The 22866-nt window shown below is 38.1% G+C and overlaps 2 protein-coding genes across 6 annotated transcripts in view; one reads left to right on the top strand and one right to left on the bottom strand.

The window, feature by feature from the left end:
* The window catches only part of adam22 (ADAM metallopeptidase domain 22), a 48487-nt gene that overhangs the window by 11460 nt on the left and 14161 nt on the right, over positions 1-22866 (bottom strand). For all 5 annotated transcript variants that reach the window (XM_056763505.1, XM_056763502.1, XM_056763503.1 and 2 more), the window contains 18 exons: positions 22565-22631; positions 18112-18194; positions 14883-14946; positions 7485-7554; positions 7249-7319; positions 6743-6817; positions 6531-6602; positions 6069-6235; positions 5907-5991; positions 5558-5648; positions 5375-5426; positions 1229-1328; positions 1055-1126; positions 881-973; positions 726-806; positions 543-593; positions 382-445; positions 186-291 (listed from right to left, as the gene is read on the bottom strand). In XM_056763505.1, the coding sequence (XP_056619483.1) occupies positions 186-291; positions 382-445; positions 543-593; positions 726-806; positions 881-973; positions 1055-1126; positions 1229-1328; positions 5375-5426; positions 5558-5648; positions 5907-5991; positions 6069-6235; positions 6531-6602; positions 6743-6817; positions 7249-7319; positions 7485-7554; positions 14883-14946; positions 18112-18194; positions 22565-22631 (1464 nt within the window). The remainder of the gene's footprint in view (positions 1-185; positions 292-381; positions 446-542; positions 594-725; positions 807-880; positions 974-1054; positions 1127-1228; positions 1329-5374; positions 5427-5557; positions 5649-5906; positions 5992-6068; positions 6236-6530; positions 6603-6742; positions 6818-7248; positions 7320-7484; positions 7555-14882; positions 14947-18111; positions 18195-22564; positions 22632-22866) is intronic.
* On the top strand, positions 8042-11009 carry cldn12 (claudin 12). The gene is made up of 3 exons (XM_056763507.1): positions 8042-8177; positions 8643-8955; positions 9076-11009. Exons 2-3 carry the CDS (start codon positions 8679-8681, stop codon positions 9804-9806), a joined length of 1008 nt encoding a protein of 335 aa, XP_056619485.1. The 5' UTR covers positions 8042-8177; positions 8643-8678; the 3' UTR covers positions 9807-11009.

Here is a 22866-nt window from a genome sequence, read left to right as displayed (position 1 = left end):
TATACAACTTACGATAAACAAAGCACTATTTCAGGATAAAAATACCCATTCAAATTTTTTATTTCACTGGGACTTGAATGGCTTCCAAAACTGCTTTGATATCAGTTTAGCACATTTTTGAAAACATAACAGATTATGTTTTTGTAATAATTTCCCTATAACTGATTCTTGACTGTCAAACTCACTGTTTTTTGCACTGAATCCAGGTGTCTTTGTCTCGTCCACAGTTGCCTTTTTCTGTACCCTCGATGTTCAGCTTCTCATAGCAGAACTTATCAGAAGATGTTGCTTCTGTAAAAACAAATCCACGGCATTGGTCAGAATCGCACTAGAACTCTCCACCAATGAAAAATAATTTGGTCAGAAAGTGACATCACTTACTCTCTCCCCACAGGTACTTGCACTGTCTGTCCTTGGTTTTACATCGCCCGTTGAAACATCGTCCCTGAAATGAGATGATAAAAAATATATAGTAATATATAAGTAACACAAAATAACTACAAGTGAATTAAACAAATACATTTTAACATTTTATTACTCACCTGGTCTTTCTCACAGGTGTATCCATCCATCTTGTGCAAGTTTGGAGGACACTACAAAAATCAAATGACTTCTTTAACACAAAGATTCTTTAAAATTAGGAATGTAAAATGGTCTTTTATCATAAGTAAATACATTTCACACATCACAGCTGTGAAGTGTCAGGGATACAACAACGCTCTTACCTGGCTGGAGTTTCCAGTGCACATCTCAGATATGTCACAGTCGTTGACAGCCTCCCGACAAAGCACACCCATAAACTCCAACTATAAACAGAGTGCATTTATCTTTAAAAATCACACAAACAAACAATCGATTTCTTCTATGGCTTAACACCAACCTGGCAGTTCTTACAGCAGAGACCATCACTGCATTTGGATCCCTGAGTCAACATGCATTTCTTGCAGCAGTTCTCTCCTTCTCTAGCACATTCCTGCATAAACCCAGAGAGAAAACATCTTACATAAGAAGTGTCAGATTAATGTGATCACGGTGTTGATGTGAGATCACTCACGTCTGGGCTTCCACAGTCACACTCCTCTCCTGCCTCCACGAAACCATTACCGCACTCGGGAGGATCCAAAAGCTACAAAACAATGAGAGATTTTACGTGACTTATTGTGAAAAATACATTTAGATCTGGTAAACAAAATAAAGTAAACACACTGACAGTTCTCAAGTGCTTTACCTTTGACGGTTTGTTGAAGAGACACGCACCACCCCCACTGTTGAGGAAATCGTGAAACTCTTCCACATTACAGTCGGAAAATCTCTTGGGTAAGTAAAAGCTGTCAAAGAGAACCACAGAGCACGAGAGTCACGCTGTCTGATTTTAACCCCCTGATTCACACAGCGTGTGCACAGCATCTTTTCTGCAACTGTGGCACTTTACAAACAAGAGTGCTTGTAAACCTATTCATGTTGGTGCTTAAAACTGAAAAGCAAAACTATTGTTTGTTTTCTAAATATAAATCCTTTCTGAAAGGATGAAACTACTGCACAATTTATTTATGCAAAAATTATACATTATTAAATCTTAAATGGGATTCAGCAATAAACTCATCATTGTATTTTTCTAATCTCTCGTTTACGTTAAGTCCTGTAAAAATGTGATAACCTGTCTGTGTGAAGCCTAAGCTAAAAAACTGCTTTTATAAAAAAAGAACATGTTCAGTATTCAGACTTCATGGGGAAAGGTCATGCTGAATGTGATGGTTTCTGTTGCCATGACAACCACATCAGTCTCATTCAAACCAGCGGAGGGAGGGATTCAGACACAAAGAACAACAAATCAGCACACAAACACCTGCACAGACGGTGGGGAAATTATTTACAGGATTATATATGATAATAGTTATTTTGTGATATTTTCCTGGATTTGTTTTAGCCTGTTTAGCATGTATGAACACCGATTGGCTGGATTTGTTTTCCGCCCGAAAACAAAGTCTTACAGAGGCGTGGCAGCACGATCAAATTCAATCTGTGCATGAGCCGGGTCACTGCTCTCGATATCCTGCAAAGGTCATTCTTAAACAGTAAGCACTATTCCAATCTGTCCGAATCTGCAACGGCGCAGTTTCAGGAACCCTTAACCGCGGGCTGGGAATCAATACGCGCATATCTCACATTATGCCGTGTCTGTTTAAAAGCGTGTGAGTGGTTACTCTTCGTTTAGCAGATCCTGAGTGTGTTCCTGGAATATCACGCCACCTTGTCTTACCTGCTCGAGCAGGAGTAATTAATTTTATCTTGCAGGCATTTTCACTGAGATGAAAACACAGCAAGAAAACAAATTTAAGAGGGGGAAACAGACAACAAAACATCCTGCTGCATTAACACTGGAGTCAGTGGATCGGATCCGACATGCAAGCTGCACGGAAAATCAAACTCCATCAATGGAGAGACAGATCAACATGTGTCTGTCTGGAAGGCCATTGACACTGGTGTTAATAAGCTGTGAGAGTGTGCTGTAGCTTTCAGGAAACCGTGCCTTAATACATCTGCCTGAAGCGCATGTTGGACTGTCTTATATTCATAAGTTTGGACTTTTTTTAGTCCAACACCCTTAGCTCGGTGTACAGAACAACACATATTCTCTCAGTTTATAAAATGATGATAGTTAAACGAAAAGTTCACCTAAGAATGAAAATTCGGTCATGAAGCAACCTCACGTTGTTCCAGAACTTCATGTTGTCATTTTTTTAGCGAAGGAGAATTTTTCCCATATAAGAACAGTTCTTGGTGGCAGTGTCTGTAAAGCCCCCAAGTTTTATTTTAAGCAGTCTGATAGCTAAAGGCTAAGGGGCGGTTTCCCGGACAGGGATTATCTTAAACTAGGACTAGGCCTCTGTTCAATTTTATTTATAAGTATGGGATATTTAAGTTGTTTTAAAAAACATACCTTACAAAACAATACTGGTGTGCATCTCGAGACAAAACAATGGCAATTACCTTTTTTATTATGTCAGTGTAAGTTGTTTTCGATCAAGAGATATTTTACATCTAAGATAGCTTGGGACTAGTTTTAAGAACTGTCTGTGAAACCGCAACTATGTATTGTAAACTAACTACATATATGGAAAAGTTTATAATAAAATATCTCCTTTTGTTCAAACACAGAAAATGTAACAACATGTTAGTTTGAAATTTCATGCGGGTGAGTAAATAATAACAAAATTCTCATTTTAGGGTGAACTATCCCTTTAAATTTAAACATATGCATCGATAAAAATGTTAATAAATATGAGATATAACACATCATTTATGAAAACTAGGAAATAAAAAGTCTTACATGAGAAGCACACAAGTCAAACGGTGAAGGCACACAAATTGTTGGTGTAAATTTCAGCTAACGTCCTGTCACTAAGCCATTATACACCAGATGACAGATCGACAGTATGTCACCATAATTCAGATGATCAGACTGCTTAATAATAACAGAAAGCTGTATTTTGTGTGGAAGACTGTATGTCACAAAGGCTTTATGACATTTGGCATTAGCATGAAATTATGAGTGTTGTTTTTATTTGGAGTGAATGACTGCAGACAGTTTAAAAGGGGTCATATCATAAGAAATCTAATGATATTTGATCTTTGAATTAATGTTATTATGTCAAGAAGAAATTAAAACCATCTTTCCAATCCAAATGGATATTTTATACTAAAACAATAACACGGCTTAGTATAAAGTTGTCATGTTTGCAATTCCACAAATATTAACACTATTTTTACGAGTCCTGTTCCATGTAATAAAATGTAAGATATGGGAAAGGTTTGCCAAACATTGTTATTTTTAACAAGGTCCGTGATTATTATAGTCATATTCACAGTTTGTATAGAATTTTTTTGTTTTCACCAAATTGTGATGCCACAATTTCACATACAATTTATTGACAGCTGTTTTTAGTACATCTTAAATAAATTGATAGGAAATGTATGATCTGACCCCTTTAAACTCTGAGAGAGGCCCAAAACACGCCCTCTTAACGAAACATTTCCCACTTTGAGCTGTTGGTCGTATTGAAGGGATACTTCACTCGAAAATTAAAATTCTGTCATCATTTACTCACCTTCGATTTGTTCCAAATCTTAGTTCTGATGAACACAGAGAATGCTTATAACCAAACAGATCTCCCCCCCATTGACTTCCATAGTAGGAAAAATTACTTTATGCTTTTTTTGTTCTGTTGAACAAAAAAGAAGACATTTTAAAGAATGAAGGACAACAAACAACAAACTGGGGCACTTTTGACTACCATTGTATTTTTCCTACTATGGTAGTCAATGGGGGCAAAATCTGTCTGATTATAAGCATTCTTCCAAATATCTTTCTCTTTGTTCATCAGAAAAATGTATACAGATTTGGCACAAATCAAAGGTGAGTAAATGATGACAGAATTTTCATTTTCGGGTGAAGTATCCCTTTAAACACAAACAAATACAGAGAGAGCACAGAGGAAAATGCAGAGGGTTCAAACACACTACAGCTTTTGACATATGACTCTCTCAACTGAATAAAGTGTAACATTAAGGTCATAATGCTATTAAATGGAGTGTGTGTGGGCGGGACTGAAGTGACTCAGCAGCTGATTGATCGACAGGACAAGAGCGAGAAGCATGACACAGCCAAGCGTCTGCTCACCTGCTGTCCCATTCGGGATGGAGGGGAAACGCAAAAGGTATCAAAACATATGGATAAAGACAAACGAATACACAGTCGCAAACTCTGACATCACAACAAACACCAAACGCATCACATGTATCTGATCACCTCACATCACAACATTTCCTAAACAACATCTAAAATGGACCACTGTGAACATTTCTTACTGTGTCTCAGGGATAAATATGACAAACACTGTTAAATACTTAGATCTTTTGTTAAATAGAATTTGACAAACAGTCAATAGTATATTAGCTAGTGAAATGTCAACAGTGGACATCAAATATAAAATACTGTTATGCTCAATAACACTTTCTCATGAACATTTTCTATTTTTACAAATGAGCTTAATAAATGAATTTCTACAACACAAGGTTTAGGTGCAAGTTTTTTTTACTGCCACCTAGTGGATATCATATGAAAATAAATAGCCTGAATCTCCAAATGCTTCTCACAGACTGCAAATAAACAAAAGTCGGATATGATGAAGAAAGTGTTATGGATCAATATATGGCCCAAAATTCTTACTTTTAATTTAATATTATAACAACAACACATGGGAAAACGGACGCAACAGAAAGCGTGACAGGCTGTTTTAGTATTTTGCATTTAAATATGTGAATGTGTGTGTGTATTGGAATTTCTGGGAAACCAGCTTTATTTGAAACTTACCCAACATCATCCATTATGCAGCCAGACCATTTATCATCACACTTGCACTCCCCTGTGTAGAAAAGATGGATTACAGTGAGCAACTATGTCTACTCATTATTGTTTAGCACCAATGGAAACAATAAGCCTAAAAATCTAAAAGAAATATAAGCAGAGAGTAAGAAAGCAGAAGAGAACCCTTACCGTTTAAAATGCGCTTTTTGTCAGAAAAGATGCCAATGTTTTGTCCCAGTGATTGAGCGAGAGTTATGGCCATTTCCTCCGTCTTTCCATACTAACAGAGATAGGAAAAGCCACATTAGAGACAAAAACCTTTGACACAAATGACTATACTTATTTTCTTTTATGCATTGGGAGACACTTTTATCCAAAGCACATACGTTATACTATACTATACAATATATTTGTTTCTAAGTATGTGCAATCCCTGGGATCGAACCCATGTCCTTGGCATTGCTAACGCCATGCTCTGAACTGAGAGGCTAGTAAGCTATTATTTAACGTAGCTTTAAAGTTTACTTCATAAACAAACCTCATTGACTCCACCTCCTTTAGTGAGCGAGCATACGGCACCCATATAAGAGGCTCCTCCCCAGTTGCTATGGAAGCGATTTCCCCTACAGGAAAAGAAAACTTTAGAAATGCCCTTTTAAAATAAATGACGACTTTGTGCGTGTGTTTCTTGAACACTCACGAGAAGAGGTGAACCGAGTCGCTCTTTTCTTTGATAAAGTCTCTTCGGTACTTCATGAATTCTCGTAATGTCACCATGGGGTCATCGTTGATGTTGAACCTGTTGTCTGCTGCCCATGTTTCCATAGCGACCAAGACGATTCTAGTGTTGAGTTGCTCCTTGAAGTACTGCAGACATATTGACATTCTTAAAAACGCTCTGAGTGGACCTGTTACTATTATTGCCATAATAATAATTTGCACACACAAAAATGATCCTGAACTGTTTAGTTTGAAACATCCCAAATTTAGAAGATCATGACATGACTGTGCTGCAGAAGATTTGCAGATTTGTTTGTCGAAACTAACAAAATTGACCATCTTGGCAGTTATCATGTATAATACTACTGCTGTTAAAAGTAACATTATCTGAAAAACATGTTATTTCATATGAAATGTATGTACGAGCATTCTTCAAACTTACCAGATCAGCCATATTTACAACAGACTTGGCATAGTTATTTGTTTGTCCAACAGAAAGGCGATGCTTCTTGTACTGAGTAAAAATGAACATAACATGCATGCAGTTAATACACAGTTAATGTATTATTTACAACCATAACATATTACAATAAATAAGCAAAAAATATAACAAATAACTAGGCCTAATGTTCTTAACGTAATCAATTAACTCACCATCAAATGATCATTTATAACCATCAGCTCAATATATTTTGTCTCATCGGCAATGCTTCTTGGATGTTGCGATATCTGTGTCAGAAATGTAAAACTGCATTATTTTTCTGATGCTTAGTAAAGGTACATAGGCGTGTTATTATATCACTGAATTTAGAGGTTTCAGGACTGCTAACAGAAATGAAAATCTTGAGAAACATTTGCCATCAATATTGAAACCGTTCTGTATAAGAACTGGTTCTTGGTTCCCAACCCACAGTTCCATATCTCATATCATCATAGTGCCACCTGCAAAAACATGCTTACACCTGAGAAAGAGCTGATCTATACTCTAGTGCCATAAAGAGTCTGCAGCACTTCTCTAGTTATATAAATATTTTATGAAGAGGTAGAGAAAGAGGGAGAGCACAAGATAGCAGCACATACAGCAGCATTGAGTGCATTGAGAACACAACACACACACATACCCATAAGGATGAGTCATGTGTTTGAGACTGTATACGCACCTGTCTCTTTTTCCTCCTGTGGGCTCCAGTGAACGGTGACTGGTTCTGGAATGGTGAATCTGCCAGAGGAACTGGAAGAAACATTAACTGTCAGTATAGACTGTTGAATTCAGGGTGACTGCACACAAAATAAACTTATTCCAAAAGTTTTTGATTTAATAGATTTGTCCCATAGATGCGGATTTATAGTAAATACATTCTGTGTAACATGTACTTGTCACTATAAGGGTTCAAACCTGCAGAAATGAAGTCCTCTGGGGGGTCAAAACCAGGAGACTGATAAATCATGTGGACATGAACCTCCTCCTACAGGAAGAAGAACAATAATATGATTCATATCTTTGTTAAATGTCCACCTACATAAAGCTTAGTAAGTTTGGTGAGACATACACCGCTTGGAATTCACAAGAAAGTTAAAGAGAGGGTGGAGGGGGATTTACAGAAAAGTGTACACAATGCTTAACATGCTGTTTTATATAGTATATTCACATTCAATATAAAGAATGTACACTCTGTATAGTATTTGCAACGACTTAGCAAAAATGCTGTTGTTGTAAAACACGCAGTAATGTGTTCATTATAAAAAATAGACAATCTAATGTATATACTTCAAAATACTAGTACGTAGTAAGCTAGTTTTCAACATAGCTAGTTATATTATATATATATATAAACATGATAACACATTAAAAAACAAAATTCATGTTTCTGCACTGAATGCGCTTTAAACCCCATCCGTGAATAAGCGGTCTACACGTGACCGCGCATGTGACGTCGTTGTCGCGTCGCACCCACTTCAGTGAGTTTCTGCGCGCTCACGAAGAGTCCTCTCAAGCAACGCACAACAGATCCGAACAGAAGATCGTGAGAATATGAGACAATGACCATTACATCGCCACAAGATTCCTGTAGAGCTCACTTTAAATCAGGTATTTGTGTGATATGTTGTGTTTGCCACCATTAACTTATAAATAAAGGAAGCGCAACAGGTCGTCAGCCGTTAGCAGAGATTAGCCTGTTTACGCTAGCATATACATGAATCTAATAGATCGGGAGTGAAATTTGACCAAAGTATGAAATTGCGACACACGACAACCAACTCTTAATTTGTAAACAAAGTGCCCCCCAGATTTAATATAATTTAAGTTAATATCGGTTTTGATGGGTGGAGACGGTAAACGCCTGTCGGAGATGCGACGATCTGTCACCTATTGTATTGCAAACGTCAATTCACACACAGGCAAACATTGAATTACTGTTAATCTACTTCTCTAAATCCTTTATTTTTCCCTTCATATACACACACTACACAAATACATTAATTTGCTTTTAATATACACACAATTACCCACTAAATCAAGAATATAAACTTTCTTGTGTTATTATGCCTACAGGATTTCATTGATTCAGACCTGGTCGTGACTTCAGCCATGTCTTGTCGAGACATTCACGCCACCAATGCTTTTGCCTTCATCATTGCTCTGTTGTCTGTGGGCTGTTTGACTGTCGCTACACTCATCCCCCAATGGAGAACAACACGTCTGCTCACGTTCAACCGTAACGCAAAAAATGTAACTGTGTTCGACGGCCTGTGGACCAAGTGTGTGCAGCGAGATGGTTCATCGGGATGTTATTACTTTGATGCAGACTGGTACATCAAAGTAGACCAGTTGGACCTCAGACTCCTGCAGTTCTGTTTACCTACTGGTAGGTGTTCATTAAGGCTTCAGTGAAGTGTGAGTGCAGGATGACCTCATCAGTCTCTCCTCGCCTGTATTTTACATGCTGGTTTTTAGAAATGCTGATATTGATTTCTGTTGTCCACAGGTTTGTTCTTTGCAGGCTTGGCTCTTCTGCTTTGCCTTACTGGCATGTGTAAGACCGCTTGCTGCTCTAAGACTCCAGAGGACATCAAGAACAGTCGCTGCTTGGTCAACAGTTCAGGCTGTCATCTGGTGGCTGCAATGTTTCTCTTTTTAGGCGGGGCCATCGCAATGCCCCCCTCCGTCTGGTTTTTGTTCCACACGAAAGACCTCAACGAGCGCTACGATAACCTGTTCGCAGTGGAGTTTGGAGTCTATGTGGCCATCGCCGGTGCTGGTGGACTTATGTTAGCTGCTCTTCTGATGTTCATGTGGTATTGCATGTGTAAGAAACTGCCATCTCCCTTCTGGCTGCCTCTTCCTGAGGTGCCTGTAATGTCCCACGGCATCTCAGCGCAGCCTCTTATGACCAACGGTTTGCCTTCTCCTGTGACTTATGTACCACAAAGCTTCCCTCCTTCTGCACTGGATGCCCCCTCCTTTGTCCCAGCACAGGGTTACCCTCAACATGCAGCCCCACAGCCTCTGCCACCTCAAGTGTATATGCCACACATGTCAGCGCCTGACGGATATGGATCGGAAGTGGGAGGCTCACAAGCATATAGCTACGCCCCATCTCAAAGCTACGCCCCTTCTCAGGGATACGCCCCATCACAGAGATACGCAGGGCACCGCTATTCTACACGCTCTCAAATGTCAGGGATTGAGATCGACATTCCCATCCTTAGAGAGTGAGAAAACAAAGTCGGGGTGTCGACTGAAGCTTCAATCGAAAAGGTCAACGTTGCATCATGTGTAATTCTACAAATGAGTAATTACATACTAGCTGTGAGATTTATGTTGTGAAGTAAACGAAATTGTGAAATCGAAGGAAACAACATTGTTCATTTGATTTAGCAGATGACTTGGTCACATCACTGAAAAGGTTTAAAAGAGCAATCATGTGCCTTCTTCTGAATGCCTTTATTTTGCTCCTGAACTTTAGGATACCACTGATCTTACTTATGTTGTGCACTGTTCTAACCTATTAGTATGTCTACTGATTTAAATCTGCCTACCCACAAATATCAGAAAAACACACTACCTACACTGACAGTGTATAGGTGCCTGTCTTGTGCATTACTGATCATGAATTTGCCATATTTCCAATAGTCGCATATTTTGCAGTTTATTAAGGCAATACATAGGTTGCTTTGTTGTTGTCATAACCAAATATGTTATTCTACCCATATTGTTACAGTATAGTGTGTGAAATGAGAATTAATATCTCCTGATTTTATTTTTATCATGAAAGATTGGATGCATTAATCTGTATGGTTTGTTTTCTGTTTAATAGATGTACTTCAAATGAAAGTTTACCATTACAACTGTTTTCACTATTTTATTTTACTAACTAACGATTTTATATTTCACGTAAGAAATCTGAACACTTGAATAATATGTATCTGAATTTAGGTTTTGTCAGGTCTTTATATTAAAGTGTTTGAGCACTTTTGCAATAATGTATAAGATCACCTTACTTTTACTTTGTGACTTAATTTTACTTGGGAAGATTAATCACTGAGAGCCATCGGAAAGAGAACTGAGACGTTCACACTTTGAACGTCGAATATAGCCTCATAATGAAGTTCTCTGTGCTTCCTGGTACAAATGTTTGGATTGTTACCTTGTAGAGTTGCCATAGAGGTCACTGAAACAAAAAATATTGAACTTATTCGACTGAAATGAAGAATAACATTAGAAGAACACTAATATCTTTACTAATGATCTACAAAGTTAATGTCTTAAATGAAATGAGCCCTCTCGCATTTAAATATTTTTACCTGTTATAAACGGATCAAATTCTGTTTTGCCTTAATCAAATTCAGTTTTTTTTACATTAATGTATTAGGCAGATGTCTACGAATGTCTTTTCAAATAAAAGTGCTGTTTATTGAAGGATATGCTGTGATTTGCTTAGACCTATGCCGATGTCACTTAATATTGCCTGAATTAGTTTCTCTGCTCCAAGACTAAGTCGACTGCAATAAACATAACTACTGAAATCGATCATAAGTAAAACGTTGCCAGCAATGTAGATCACAATCAGTAAACAGTTCCATCTTTGTTACAATACTGCATAGAACGTGGCTGCTTTTGTAAAAAGCAAGTTAGCTCACTCACGTTTGAAACAGTAAATAACTACTCCAGCATGAAGAACTAATTTGACTGCACTTTGTATAATTGAGAGTACTTAAACTGTCAGAGACAACATGAACATGCACACGTCTTGCCACCCAACACGTTTCTGCATCCTTGCACTACATAAGAAAGATGAGGGAGACACAGACCTTTCAATCGAGCCTATTCCACCCTGCTATACCACCCACACCCCTTCAGCCTCTCTCATACGCAAGTATAAAGGCGGCATTTTGTGAAGGATTAGTCGTATAACGCAGATGGTCCCTCAGATGTATTGGTTTAAAATAAAATGGGGTTTTCTGTATGGAGGAAGAGGAGGGTATGTGTGTGTGCGGGTTCTCATGGGACCTTGATCATGAATAGAAAGCAGGTTGGGGGGTGGCACACTTTTTTTGTGGAAAGTGTGTTAAGGATGTTGGGGGTGGGGTCTCTGTCATACCATTCCAGAGACGATCACCCAGCCCCAAAACCATCAGCCCGATTGTCATGAGCTCAGGATAAAGACAAAATGAGAAACACAGAGAAAAAAGATGTCTCTCCTCTCACACAAATAGATTTTCGATTCAGAACAAACCCTCTTCTGCTATAAACACATTGTCCGTTTCCATAGCAGAAAAAAACAAAGATATAGATTTCTGAGTAAGGTCTATTAGGAAACAGACAAATTCTCATCAGCCACACAAATGCATTTGCTAAAATAAAGATATGAAGTAGCTACTTTGGTAAAAAATTATAATGCGGAGCCATGAACCACGCATAACGCATATAGAAACACTATAGAACTTGTCCTCACCGTTCCCCCATGTGGTTGAAAAGCGCAATTGTCTGTTAACAGTGTTGTAAATAATGTCGCTGTATAAGCTTCGCCATTGGAAGAGAATACACATGAATTTGTTTACTGAGCTGATGGAACCAGCGCATGCAGAAAACTATGTCGTTTGGAAATTATGTTGCACTCTTCTTCAGGGAGGGAAAGGGTGGGGCTATGTGTACCGACTCGAACACCGAACTTACAGAGTGTGGTTGTAGCCGCTAAGATACTGCTTAGGTAGTAGCGGCAGTAGAATTCGTCTGGTACAGAGTTGTTCTACCACTGAAATAATTTTAGATATTATTTTAAAGGGGATTTGCCACAGTGTTTCATGCATTCTGACTTCTTTACAATGCGAAACGTGCTGTCTTCTCATGCTTGACATCGTCAACTTGTCAAAAACGAGTTGGACGTATGATGAAATATTTCTGTGCTCGATATACTTCCCCCGTGTCCGTATAGGTTTCGGAAAGATTTTTTCGAACATGAAAATCAGTTTCACAACAACTTTTCTTAGTCCCTAATTGGGCAAATCTCCCGGAAAAGCACGCCCACGGCAAGGCGAAAGAAATTGTCCGTCCACGCGTCGACGAGCAATAGGAAGACCCGCTTACCATCAAGATTGGCTGCGCTGTGGGCCTGCAGCTGCAGCTAGTTACTCTTGCGATAGTGAGAGAAGTTGAGTTATGTTTGTTTGTTGTTCATTGATTGGTGGATATAACATGCTTTAGTTCCGCCCCCCCATCCCCCCTTCAAGCGTTGTATGTTTTCGGAAATAATCATACAACTGTATCTGTCTTTTATAAATGTGATCAAACTAAAGACTCTACAGACATTTGAAGGGTGTGTAACTATTCTGTAAGTACTCAAGATGAACATGAGATATGCAGAAACTGTCTGATTTATGACCACTTTAAAACTACAAAGTGTTTTTTTTTTTGACAATGGTTCAATACTGATTTGACTAGCATGCTTAGGGTGAAATGCAGAGACCCTGCACAAGCCGGGAACTTTGAGCAGTTTCCAGCAGTGAGAGACGCTACTGAGGCCAAAGAGGGACACATTTTCAGGTCTCCTGCTGCAAGGCAGTGCGGATGACAGATGCGTGTGCCATATGGTGAACTGAACGATACTGCCCCTCTGGTTTGTGACCGTGTCTCAATGAATCAGATCAGAGGACATCCCTGTGGTTGAGGTCACCTACAAGCACAAGGTCATGGGGTTGATAGGAAATAATGATGACAAAAGCATCTACAGAAAGAATGGAAGACATAAACACCAGAAATAAAACAACCAAAGGCTTGCCTCAAAATACTTATTTTCAGATGTAGAATGTATGGGCAGAAAAAATTACTTGACAGAGAGGGAAAGAGAGTTACTGAGACACATGCAGCATTATATACAGAGTTTATATCCATAATGAGATAACTCTAATAAAAATAAATCTTTTTCTGTGCAATCCACTTAATATCCATCCAACTGCAGTTGGTTTGTTGAATTTAAGCTATAATAACTAAAAAAACTGATATCTTACACAATAAAAACATGATAACATAATAAAACATGATTTTGATTTATTTTCAAAACGGAGTTATCTCATTTTGAAAACAAACTCTTCATATATTCCCAGCAAATCAGTGATGTCAGAGTTTATAGAGGAGAGCTTCATGGACCGTGATCAGTGTTGGGCGTCACCCAATATACAGTAACTCTTACTGTAAGATAAAGAAAGCACTGATCGTAAGCCTGGTGTCATTATCTTAGTCAACCCTGTTTCCCCCAGCAATCAGTCTGGAAATATTCCAATACTGTGTTACCAGCAAAGAAATATGGATCTGGGCAGGACAAAACGGCTCCACACTGGCCCTTTATCTTTAAAACAAATCTTGTGACATGTCATAGTGTTACATCAAAACCAACATGTGAAAGCATAAATTTGGACTTGGTATATTTAAATGTTTTAAGATAATTGTATAAAAAAAGATACATTAAAGCAAAGTGAACAGACATAACCTTCAATACTACCGAACCAGTTTGATTCTCTCATTAAGATTAGAACTTCAACCCCGTCTCTGTCTCAGCATCTTATCATGACACCATAGAGCCATCCAAATCACATATTAGCGCTAATCTAAAAGACAAAAGTCACTTCAGTACTTCATTAGCACATTCCTCTGTGAGTTGCTTAATGAATCAACCTTAGAAATTAATTTTCCCTCTCTCAGACCTCGGTGAGTGCCTTTCGTATATATCCTGCCATTAGCTGCTAATAGCTGAGCTTCTGCCGAGTCAGGTGTCTCTGTTGACTGTGTGATGGGTTTATCGGTCAACATATGATCTGCCTAACCAGTAAGAAAACCTCATTACACTCCGCTGGTGCATTTTCCTGCCTCTAATGATCCCTCTCAAGAAGTTCACATTGTTATAATAGGAAACTTTATAATCAAATGATGCACCAATATGGAAATATCGCTGACAAATAAATTACTGTTATTACTTTGTCACAATAATCATGTTATGGCTAATAACCAATAAAATAGCAGACGCTATACATCTATATGGTTCTGTTTGTTGTTTATCAACAACTGGCATTTACAACAAAGTCAGTACAGTTTTCAAGATTTGATAATCTTACAGAAGGCATAATAGATCATAATGTACAGAAGAATGGATAGCCTTTTTACATTTTGGAAACCATGAATAAGAGTTTACTCTTTGAATTAGGGAGAAATGACCCCTCATCTAATATTAGCAAATTCAGACGCATTTACACAAATAATGATATATCATTGTGTTTACCATAAAAATGAACTACTTACACTCTTAGTATCCTTTCCTCCTGGTTCAATCATGTAAGTATGATTCCCATCAAAGAACATTCCACTAGAAGGAGAGAAAGAAAGAGGATAGTTTACCTGTTGTAAAATTATATCAGGTTAGAGATAATGTACATCCAGGTGGTCATATAAAGACAACCAAAGGTATCACAAGGCTATCTATACACTAGAACTCAACCGGAAGAGTACATTTGACAGAAGCGGGCCTGGAAAACAGACTATACATTATGTCTCCAGAAATGTAAAGCAAAGTCAGGTCTGCTGTCTAAATCTTTTTTACTGCTGTACAGCATTTTCACACTACATAACATCATAATACTTGAGGTATAATGAAGCATTGGGTCTGGAAATGGGAAGTACGTGTGTGTGTTTGTGTGTCCAGACGTCTGTCTCCATTAGCCCCGAGACATTCAGAGAGGAGATGATTCTCTAGTCTGATGGAGTTTATCTGTTCTATCAATCGGTCAGTGAGTGTTAGACCTGCAGACGGCGCAGAAACGCTCAAGGTGACTTTTGAAAGCATAATGTTGATTATGAGGATGAAATACATCTTGTTTCATTAACACCATTCACCTGAAGAATGAGATATACGGTGAACTATACTATATTTTATCCCAAATCTGAGAACCTTAGAAAAAGAAAATTCATCAATTTACAGTGTTACTGTAGAAAGTGTGAGGAGATGGAGCGGATGTTTGTATAGGACTTATGTACTTATTATACTACTATATATAGACCTTAACCCCAATCTTAAATTTAGAAAAATACAAATATAAAGACATAACTGAAAGAGTACTGTAGAAACACTGTTTAATGTATAGGCAGTTTCACTGTTTATAATGGGAGCAATTATTTTGTTATATGTCATAATGAGCCGCTCATATCCGGAACTTAAAAATCAGCCAAAATTACAACATCTCTAATAGCTTCAGATCAATGATCTTCAAGAGGGAAAATAGACTTCATTCGATTCGATTTAAAAGTGTCTGTTGTGGATTGTCATCACATTCACCACCATAAACTGCTCTCTCAGCAGAGCAGTACTTTCGCTCTCTCTCTCTTACAGACGCACAGTTCCCTACTACAGTGATTCTCAAACTTTTTCCATTTAAGGCCCACATTGTGTAGAGTGCATTGCTTTGCGGCCCCACAAATAAAGACCACGCATATTTGTAGACTGCCCTTAACTTCCGGTACACATTCGTAAATAGAGTACAAGCAAAAGAGACAGAGAAGAACCGTTACTTGGCTAAACCTGTCTCTCCAATATTTAGAATTTAGACTGCGATACCAAGCTCAACCGCTTGATGTCAATCTCCCATACTGTTTCTTTAATGGGGTCATATGGCGGAAATACGTTTTCTTCTGTGTCTTTGGTGTGTTATAAATTGCCAATGCAAGACACAAAAAATTGTCGGAACAAAAGACACAAAAAATTGTCCGAACAAAAGATGCATTTTATCTAAAAGCAAATGCGAACCCAGACCTGCCAGATACGCCTCGTGCAACCACACCCCCACGCATGTTCAAACCACCAATAAAGCACACCTTGCTTTTCAGAGCGATGAGCTTTGAAAAATATCAGCGCGTTTCAGAGTGGCAGAGCAAAGAGGAGATACAAACATGCACGGTATTTGTAAAATACAGCGTTTTATAACCTTAAATCGTGGTTACACATTTTATTACATCTAAAATAAACAATAATATTTGTTTTAGCCGAGTCAAATGACCCAATTAAATGCGACCAAACTACAAGACCCATTCAACAAATGGTTTATTAAATAAGATGAACATCCAACAAAATTCAACAAATCATTTATTTAATACAATTATTATACACTAAAATAATAAAAGATAATAATAACTTATTAAAATAAATAAAATAAAATATAAATAGTTATATTATTAGACACTAGCCAAACACAAACCGGAAGTAAACTGCAGTCCAGGCGCAAGGTCTAAACTGTGCTGGAACATAAATTATTTTGGCAGGTGGTCTTATTTTTCTTATGTTTGATTTTATAAAATGTATGATGATTTTTATATTTTCTATGAAAATGCCATAAATTTGAGGGCCCCCTGGATCTATCTTGGGGCCCCCAGTTTGAGAATCACTAACCTACTGCTTCACAATTATGGGAAATTCCTATTTATAAGCCCTGTTTACAAATAATAAATTGTGCACACATGTTGTTTTTTATGAATAAATAATAACATTTTGTAAATCAAGCAACAAATCAGTGTTGACCACTATAGCTATTGTGCACAATCTGACATAAACATCTTTTCAAACTACATTTATTGCCCACATTTTATGGGGCCAATATATGCAAAAGGGCAACTGTTTAGTAAATTCAACCCAATATCTGTCTAAGTATTACAGCCTTTATTATAATATATAATATTTAATTGAATGTTAAAGAGTATCAATGAATCTGTGAGATCTTAATTGCTTTATTTAGTACTCTGTTTCTGAGCTACCGGACTATCTATGTATTCACAAAGAGAGAGAATGAGAGAGAGAGAGATGGATCTGACCTGACTCCTCCTTACACTAAAAATAAAGAGGAAAGAAACTGAGCTATCCCAGAGGGCCATGCAGAGAGGCTGTGTATGAGGCTCTATAGAGACTAACTAAATTCTCCTCAGGCAGACAGGCAGTCATTTTCCTAGTGACGAGTCATTTGTTTTCTACGTTGAAAGTGAAAATCCCAAGCAGAACATGATACAACCGCATGTAGCGGTATTTTTGACCGGTAGTATTTTAGTAGGTAAGATGGGCTACCAATCACAAGGTCGCTTGTAAGAGTTAAGTCTGGTTAGAACTACGGAGGAAATAGCATTTACTGCTTACAGGGAATGGTTGGGGGATTGTGCTAAAAACTAAATCATAGAACGACAAACACACAGACACACAAACCCACACACAGCTCTTTGAGCATCAGTGTGTGTGATATGAGAGGAGGATAATAGCGTGCTGTAATTATACAGCTCTAATTGTTGAATGGGATAATAGCTGCCTTGGCTCGCCACTGTGGCATGCTAACATGTGTTTATTTATGAATGCGTCTTAGAAAGAGAGATACAGGGTCTGTGTGTGTGTGTAAGACATCACATTTTAATGTGTACATTGAAGTAAACAGCGTGCAATCTAATTTAAATAATTTTGCACAGCTACCGTAAGCATGTGCTTGTGCCCACAGGGACTTACTGTAATCCATGGCAAGTTGAAAGTGCCACATAGGATTTCGGTGCATCACGTACTTTGCCATGGTAATAGCAATGTTCTCCACCCTGCAAAAAAGAAACAAACAACAACAATAAATAAACAATAATAAACAGCACGCACACTGCTATCACACTCCCTTTGTTTACAGTATAGCTAAATATAGGTGTCCCCCCCTTTGTGAGCAATTAATCCCATTCTGTTGTCTTTCCAGCAAAAAATAACTCTATTGTATTACATATAACATTATCCTGATATAAAATCACTCATACTGCTATATAAGCTTTTGGTCATACTGTCCGCTCCTGCATTAAAGTCACCTTGAAACGGAAGTTGCGATAGAGTTCTTTTCCGTAAACGGCTTCTTAAATTAAAAAAAATGTTGGGCGGGGCTTTATTTTGCCCTTCCCTTTTTGATTGGTTTGTGGTAAATTAGGCCTGCAGGGGAGGGGTAAAAATGCCATTGCCTCTTTTTTGTTGCTGAGGTCATGTGGTTGTCATGTGGCAAGAGTTGTTGTTGAGATGGGGAGAGGAGCTTAACGTTTTTGATTAAAGATAACAAGTGCAAATTAAAAAAAAAGAAATCTATTATAATAATCACTGCAAATCTGTGTTAAACACTTAGAATTTTCGTGTTTGATTGGATTGTGACTTTAAATATTTATATTGTGCATGTGGGCCCACATTCATACTGGTCACCGAAGCCTCTTGTTTGTGCTCAAGTAAACAGAAAACTTGTAAAAGCTTTCTTGAGAGAGACAGAGTGTGTGTGTGTTATTTGAAAATGTTTTCTAGTGTAAGTGCTCGGTTGCCATTAGGCCTGCAGCTTTCTCTTCCTGCTTTCTCTCAGAGGACTAAAGCAGCAGCATTTACCAGCAGATCAATTTCATTTCATCTCTTTCTTTCTCTCTCTCTCTCTCTCTCTCTCTCTCTCTCTCTCTCTCTTCACTAGAAAAAAGCTGCATTCGTTGAGTTTTATCCATTCCTCTGGTGTTCTGAGTTTGTTGTTCTCCGGCATTTCTCTCTTTTATTTCACATGTAGCACTTTCTGTTCTCATTCGTCAGCTAATCAAAAGGTGAAGCTAGTCTGCACCAAACACACACATTCCTGAAGTGTGCAGTTGCTGTAGAGACAGACTTACTCCTTGTCTACACCGGACGCGACTGGGGCGACAAAAGACATTGGAAAAGCATTAGAACTAGTGGTGAGCATAGATTTTTTTTTTAATCTAGATTAATCTAGATTAATTCCCAAATAATGACTAAAAGTAAATCTTTGAGAACGGGTTTCTCATTCAGGTGGCGCATTAGACCAGGGGCTCATCTCCTCTTTCCAAAATGCATCACAAACTGCTTGAGAAAGCTGTTCTACTATGATAATTGGTGATGAAAATTAAATTATGTTCAATAAAATGAATTTGTGCTTACTTCCGCATTAGCTAAGGGATGATTTGCGTTTAGGTGGTACTTGAGACTGGAAGAGCTCCTACAGTACATTTACATTTAGTCATTTAGCAGACACTTTTATCCAAAGCAATTTACAAAGAGTTAGGGAGCAACAAGCAATATGTCATACAGGAGCCATAATACATTAGATCTCAATACAAAGTTACTGGTTTCAACTAAAGCTAGACCACTACCTGTTGAGAGAAAGTGTTTTTTTTAAACCAATTCCGCATTGCACAAGGTGCAAACAACCTTAGTCTTGTCGATGTTTCTATTGGTAATTTTCTTAAAAATTAATATTCCCTGAAGCAAACCCGGCGGCTTCATAGCTGCATCCATGTTAGCACGTCACGTTTGATGCGGTAATTTCACAGTAACGTTATGTTGTGTTCAGACCAAACGCGAATGGCGCGTCAAGCGCGAGTGATTTATATGTTAATGCAAAGAGCCAATAGACCTACTTGCGGCGCGAATCGCACAAATGAAGCCCTGGTTATGAGATGATGAGGCGGCTTCTGCTTCCGCGAATGACGCGAATCACGCGAGTTGAAAAATCTCGTTCTCGCCCCGTACAGTGCAGTTAAGCTGGTATACATCCGCACTAAAATATCAAGGTGAAAGTCATCATAGCTTGCGTAGTACAGACCCAGCTCCCAACCCAACTTTGAGAATAGATTAACGGCGACATTTTTTTATCGCGCGATAAGAGTCTCACTGCGTTAACGCCGTTAACGGCCCACCACTAATTAGAACCCATTATAATTTTACGTTTTGTTCACACTAGATCCAGGGCGGCGTGGCAAACAAGCAGGTTGTCATGTCATGTCGCGCCTGTCGTGTCCGGTGTAGACGTGGTGTAAGACAAAGCTGCGTCTGAAATCGCCAACTTCCATACTATATAGTAGGCGAAAATGAGTATGAGTCATGAATAGTATGTCTGAAACCCACAGTATGCAAAACATTAAAACAGAAAATTACATTTTTATCAACGCTCACGTATAGGTTTGTTGTCAATACGTTACAAGTCAAAGAGCATTTGGGTCACATGACCATAAAACATGGCGGACACAGTATGTCTGAAATGCATTCATACTACTCCCACTCATACTATATCGAACGTAGTATTGTAATGGTCGACAGGTAAGTACTTTTAAATTCAGCACATACTGTCACAGTATGCGATTTCGGACGCAGCATATGTCTACACTCTTCGTCCACAGGAAAGTTTTCAATCGTTTTCCAAATGTTGCCCAACCACACTGAAACATCAGAAAAATTTACTGCGCATGTGTAAACCGCTAGACACGTCTGCCTGTGTAATTTCTGTCAGGCCTTTATCTAGGTTCTTTATGTCACAGCAATGTGGAGCAAAGACAAAGAGGTTTTTTAGTGACGGACAAAGAGGTAGGGATGTTGCAGCTGGTAACAGACTATAAAGCTGGAAAAGCAAAAGTTAAACTTAACTTGCGCTCCGCTGCCAATTTGCCAAACAATAACTGGGAGTACTTAAATATCTTAAGTCTCCTAAAATGCAATCTAAAGCATGCATGAACTGACATTAATGCTATCAAACTGGAAAGCAACCAAATCAATTGCATCATATGACGAAAAACACATCATCATTATCATTTTCAAACAAAAATCATTCTATCCCCTCACCCTACCCCAAAACAAACCTTTCTACACTTTTAGATTTTCAAATAAACAAGTATCATTTTTATAAGCCCCCTTAAACAAATCACTGGTAATTGTCATTATTGTGGTGATATTTGTGACCCAGTCTTTTAAAAACAAGAATTGTGCATCAAGGTGTGATTTCAACATGCACGTCTGGTTTATTATCTCTCAGGGGACAGTCCATAGGCGTAATTATTTTTATACTGTAGTGTATATTGTATCCCCTAACCCAACCCCTAAACCTAAAGATCGTTTTTGCATTTTTAGATTTCTCAAAAATATTTTTCTTTACGATTTATAAGCGTTTTTGCACAAGGGGACCTCAATCTTGGTCCCAAGGTGACATGAGTCCCCATGTGTTGGTGTGCAATCAGGTTTAGGTCCCCACCGGAATTTAAAAACAAGGCCACACATACACACAGTCCTCAGGCTTAACAGCTGGGATGTGTATATGTTTTTGACAACATGTTGTTTTACATTAATATCATGCATTTGGCATACACTCACAGGGCATTCAAGGTATACAATGTATCAGTGTGTGTGTTTCCTGGGAATATAACCCACTCCACTATCTATTAAAATGGAGGAATATTACAAAATATTTTGGTTTTGTGATCGCATTGATTGATTCTGTTAACATCACTACCCGAATTCACCCAGAAATTCAGGCGTTAGACAAGCGTGAACTGTATTGTACATCAATGACGTAGCAAGGTCCTTTTATTTATTTCACATGCAAAGAGGGCATTTACTAGTCTTAAAGGAGCAGTCACAGCTTAACTATGAAGGTCAGAGAGTTGGTAGAGAATATGACCCTTGTCATATCAACTATACATAATCTATAAAACATACACCTAGTGATAATGATGGTCTTAACATACACACAGTGCACAAATAGGACACTGTAAGAATCTGCAAATGGGCTTAAACGTGCAAACACCTTCTGCTTTGGGCGTAACGTGTCCCATCTGAACACACACGTGCCTGTTCTCTGATATGATTCTAAATCCCAGTGTGGCAAAGAGAAACAGATCTGTTCATCTACTTTCATTGTGTCTCCCGTCTCTTCTTTCACACGGTCACAGAGGAGAACTCACTTATATAATTGGGGTTAAACACAACAGTAGCACACTTATAATAAAAGCTAAACATATTATAAAAGGGCACATTTCGCGTACAAACCTATTTCAACACTTATCTAGTGTGTGTGTGCGTTTTTACAACAATATATTTTGAGAAGAATAACCAGAGCTAAGAGAAGCAAATAACAAGCAGAGATTGGTTTGATTTCGAAAGAGCAACCCAATGTACTTACTTTGATGACGACTGATTTTCCCTCCTCTGATATTTGCCTCTCAATGTAATTTGATGACAGAAGATCACTGCAAAAACAAAAAATACACAATTGGTAAAGAGTGTAACAAAGTAGATGGAGGTTATGGTCAATGTACTGTGCATTTGAACAGAGAGATGAAAGAGGTAAAAGAGTTTTAAAACTTCAGTATTAATTTCTCATGGACAGCACACCGACTAACATTAATAAAAAAAAAATCAGCAATATCGAGAGCTTGCAAACTCCAAAATATGAAATATATTTTTAAATGCATTTCTTTATAC

This window comes from Triplophysa dalaica, chromosome 12 (genome assembly GCF_015846415.1).
Source record: "Triplophysa dalaica isolate WHDGS20190420 chromosome 12, ASM1584641v1, whole genome shotgun sequence".
NCBI lineage: Eukaryota > Metazoa > Chordata > Actinopteri > Cypriniformes > Nemacheilidae > Triplophysa > Triplophysa dalaica.
This window is presented reverse-complemented; position numbering and strand designations above follow the sequence as displayed.

Coding starts and splice junctions, on each gene's coding strand:
- cldn12 (XM_056763507.1), top strand. CDS start 8,679: ATGTCTTGTCGAGACATTCACGCCACCAATGCTTTTGCCTTCATCATT. Junction 8,956..9,075: donor GCAGTTCTGTTTACCTACTG/GTAGGTGTTCAT, acceptor TGTTGTCCACAG/GTTTGTTCTTTGCAGGCTTG.